At 43.1% G+C, this 3792-nt stretch overlaps 1 protein-coding gene across 1 annotated transcript in view; it reads right to left on the reverse strand.

Moving 5' to 3' along the window:
- Positions 1–3792, reverse strand: part of LOC107565361 (UPF0469 protein KIAA0907 homolog) — a 23109-nt gene that overhangs the window by 749 nt on the left and 18568 nt on the right. Inside the window, exons 12-13 of the mRNA XM_016250576.1 lie at positions 3179–3352; positions 180–234 (exon numbers count right to left, since the gene is read on the reverse strand). Of these exons, the coding sequence (XP_016106062.1) occupies positions 180–234; positions 3179–3352 (229 nt within the window). The remainder of the gene's footprint in view (positions 1–179; positions 235–3178; positions 3353–3792) is intronic.

Consider the following 3792-nt stretch of genomic DNA (forward strand, 5'->3'; position numbering starts at 1 on the left):
TGATAACTAATGAACACGTTTTGATTGTATTTGCGCTACAATTTTTTCATCTGTTGCTTTAAATGCTCTTTAAAGCAGGGTGGATTCTGATTGGCTGTCAATGTTTTTATCACTCATCAGCCGGAAAAATCGCTCTGAAAGTGATTCCAGTGAAATCGTTCCTCTGTCGTTATCGTTACCTGGCTCGCGAGATCCACTTTCCTGCAGTTTAGCTCGAACGCTAATCAAGCACACCTGAGCAAGCTAATCAATGTCTTCAGGATCATTAGAAAATCACAGGTAGCCGAGTTTGATCAGGGTTGGAGCTCAACTCTGCAGGAAAGTGGATCTCACGAGCCAGATTTGAGGATCTCTGACCTTTTTACACCTTTGTGATTAGTTATTAATCATAAACTATGTTATTAATCATAATCATCTCCTTAACCTGGCTTACACATATGATTATGATCATAACACACTATCATATTTCGACTCCAATGTGGTAAAAACATTTTTTATGAAGTCAGACATTTAGATATCAAACATTTATTCTGTGTCTCTTTTTGCAAAACATTTAATTGCTGCTGAATACCATGAACAAAAATCAGCCGTCTGCATAAAAACTGGACTCGATTAAGAGCTGTTTGTGTGCAAAATAGAGCGGCACGCTTCTTTTTTTAATGGAGGTTGTAGTTCTCTCACAATTCTGAAGAAAAAATATTAGACAACTAAACAAAATCTCATGGAATTTATGAATGGAATGAACTGATTTATTACCAGTGTTGGAAAACGTTTCACTGCTTAATATTTTTTGGGACCGGTGACATTTTGTTCAGGATTCTTTGATGAATAGAAAGCTAAAAAGAACAGCACTGATAATAAATCAACATATTGGAATGATTTCTGAAGGATTATGTGACACTGAAGACTGACTGGATATTATTTGAAGACCCCTGAGATTTTCAGGTAATAAGTTAATAATTAGCATCACATTTGCATGTTCACGGTTCTCTGGCATTGATTAATGATCACATGACATGCAGGTAAACAAACAGAATATTTAATGTTTTTAGTACGCGTTATATTTTGAGTGATGTTATTTTAAAATGATTTATTTTCAGTTGACATTGTTATGATTTTCAGTAAACTCACGAACCCCTGCAGTTCCTTTATGAACCCCAGTTTGGGAGACTTTGATATAATGTAACGTTTAATACACTTCATATTGTCACTAAGTACGAATGGAATATTTTCTTTTTCTTCACATTTTTATATCAGTTTGGTAAGACTATACTATTTAAATCAATGTGATAAACAAGTTAGGTGAAAAGTAATCTAAAAGTAGTCTGATTATATTACCTAAATTGTGTAACGTGATGGATTATGTTACTAACTACAATTTCTGTCTTGTAATTTAGAATCAATAACAGATTACAATTTGTAAGTAATCTACCAGCTCTGTGTGTGTGTGTGTGTGTGTGTGTGTGTGTGTGAGTGAGTGAGTGAGTGTGTGTGTGTGAGTGAGAGAGAGAGAGTGAGTGAGTGAGTGAGTGAGAGAGAGAGAGAGAGAGAGAGAGAGTGAGTGAGTGAGTGAGAGAGAGAGAGAGAGAGAGAGAGAGTGAGTGAGTGAGTGAGAGAGAGAGAGAGAGAGAGAGAGAGTGAGTGAGTGAGTGAGAGAGAGAGAGAGAGAGAGAGAGAGTGAGTGAGTGAGTGAGAGAGAGAGAGAGAGAGAGAGAGAGTGAGTGAGTGAGTGAGAGAGAGAGAGAGAGAGAGAGAGAGTGAGTGAGTGAGTGAGAGAGAGAGAGAGAGAGAGAGAGAGTGAGTGAGTGAGTGAGTGAGAGTGAGTGTGTGTGTGTGAGAGTGTGTGAGTGAGTGAGTGAGTGAGTGAGTGTGAGAGAGAGAGTGGGTGAGTGTGAGAGAGAGAGAGTGAGTGAGTGAGTGAGTGAGTGAGAGAGAGAGAGAGAGAGAGAGAGAGAGAGAGAGAGAGAGAGAGAGAGAGAGAGAGAGAGAGAGAGAGAGAGAGAGAGAGAGAGAGAGAGAGAGAGAGAGAGAGAGAGAGAGAGAGAGAGAGAGAGAGAGAGAGAGAGAGAGAGAGAGAGAGAGAGAGAGAGAGAGAGAGAGAGAGAGAGAGAGAGAGAGAGAGAGAGAGAGAGAGAGAGAGAGAGAGAGAGAGAGAGAGAGAGAGAGAGAGAGAGAGAGAGAGAGAGAGAGAGAGAGAGAGAGAGAGAGAGAGAGAGAGAGAGAGAGAGAGAGAGAGAGAGAGAGAGAGAGAGAGAGAGAGAGAGAGAGAGAGAGAGAGAGAGAGAGAGAGAGAGAGAGAGAGAGAGAGAGAGAGAGAGAGAGAGAGAGAGAGAGAGAGAGAGAGAGAGAGAGAGAGAGAGAGAGAGAGAGAGAGAGAGAGAGAGAGAGAGAGAGAGAGAGAGAGAGAGAGAGAGAGAGAGAGAGAGAGAGAGAGAGAGAGAGAGAGAGAGAGAGAGAGAGAGAGAGAGAGAGAGAGAGAGAGAGAGAGAGAGAGAGAGAGAGAGAGAGAGAGAGAGAGAGAGAGAGAGAGAGAGAGAGAGAGAGAGAGAGAGAGAGAGAGAGAGAGAGAGAGAGAGAGAGAGAGAGAGAGAGAGAGAGAGAGAGAGAGAGAGAGAGAGAGAGAGAGAGAGAGAGAGAGAGAGAGAGAGAGAGAGAGAGAGAGAGAGAGAGAGAGAGAGAGAGAGAGAGAGAGAGAGAGAGAGAGAGAGAGAGAGAGAGAGAGAGAGAGAGAGAGAGAGAGAGAGAGAGAGAGAGAGAGAGAGAGAGAGAGAGAGAGAGAGAGAGAGAGAGAGAGAGAGAGAGAGAGAGAGAGAGAGAGAGAGAGAGAGAGAGAGAGAGAGAGAGAGAGAGAGAGAGAGAGAGAGAGAGAGAGAGAGAGAGAGAGAGAGAGAGAGAGAGAGAGAGAGAGAGAGAGAGAGAGAGAGAGAGAGAGAGAGAGAGAGAGAGAGAGAGAGAGAGAGAGAGAGAGAGAGAGAGAGAGAGAGAGAGAGAGAGAGAGAGAGAGAGAGAGAGAGAGAGAGAGAGAGAGAGAGAGAGAGAGAGAGAGAGAGAGAGAGAGAGAGAGAGAGAGAGAGAGAGAGAGAGAGAGAGAGAGAGAGAGAGAGAGAGAGAGAGAGAGAGAGAGAGTGAGTGAGTGAGTGTGTGTGTGTGTGTGAGTGAGTGTGTGTTGATCAGACACTGTTGTGTGTGAGTGAGTGAGTGAGAGATGATCAGACACTGTCGTTTGTGTTTGTGTGTCTAACCTGTCTCTCTCTCTCACAGGCCCTGAGGAAGCAGCAGACGGGGGTCCTGATGCCTCAGAGCTGCCCACAGAGATGCCTGCACCTAAATTAGTCATATGAATGGGTCCATGCTATGAGCAGAAAAACACAACAGCATTAACACACACTCTCATTTACATACACACACACACACACACACATCAGTGACTGATCATCTCACACACACACAGACACACACACACACACACACACACACACACATGAGTGAGTGAACATCTCACACAACACACAGCAGTGACTGATCATCTCACACACACACACACACACACACAGGTTTGTTTTTGTGAAAAGTGGGGACTCTCCATAGGCGTAATGGTTTTTATACTGTACAGACCGTATATTCTATTGCCCTACACCAACCCTACCCCTAAACCTACCCCTCACAGGAGACTTTCTGCTATTTCAGATTTTCAATACACTCCATTCTGTGTGATTTATAAGCGTTTTGAAAAGTGGGGACATGGGGTAATGTCCTGAAAAGTCACCTTCTCCTTGTAATACCTGTCATACC

The sequence above is a fragment of the Sinocyclocheilus grahami genome, unplaced genomic scaffold (genome assembly GCF_001515645.1).
Source record: "Sinocyclocheilus grahami isolate Dianchi unplaced genomic scaffold, SAMN03320097.WGS_v1.1 scaffold996.1, whole genome shotgun sequence".
In the NCBI taxonomy this organism is placed as follows: domain Eukaryota; kingdom Metazoa; phylum Chordata; class Actinopteri; order Cypriniformes; family Cyprinidae; genus Sinocyclocheilus; species Sinocyclocheilus grahami.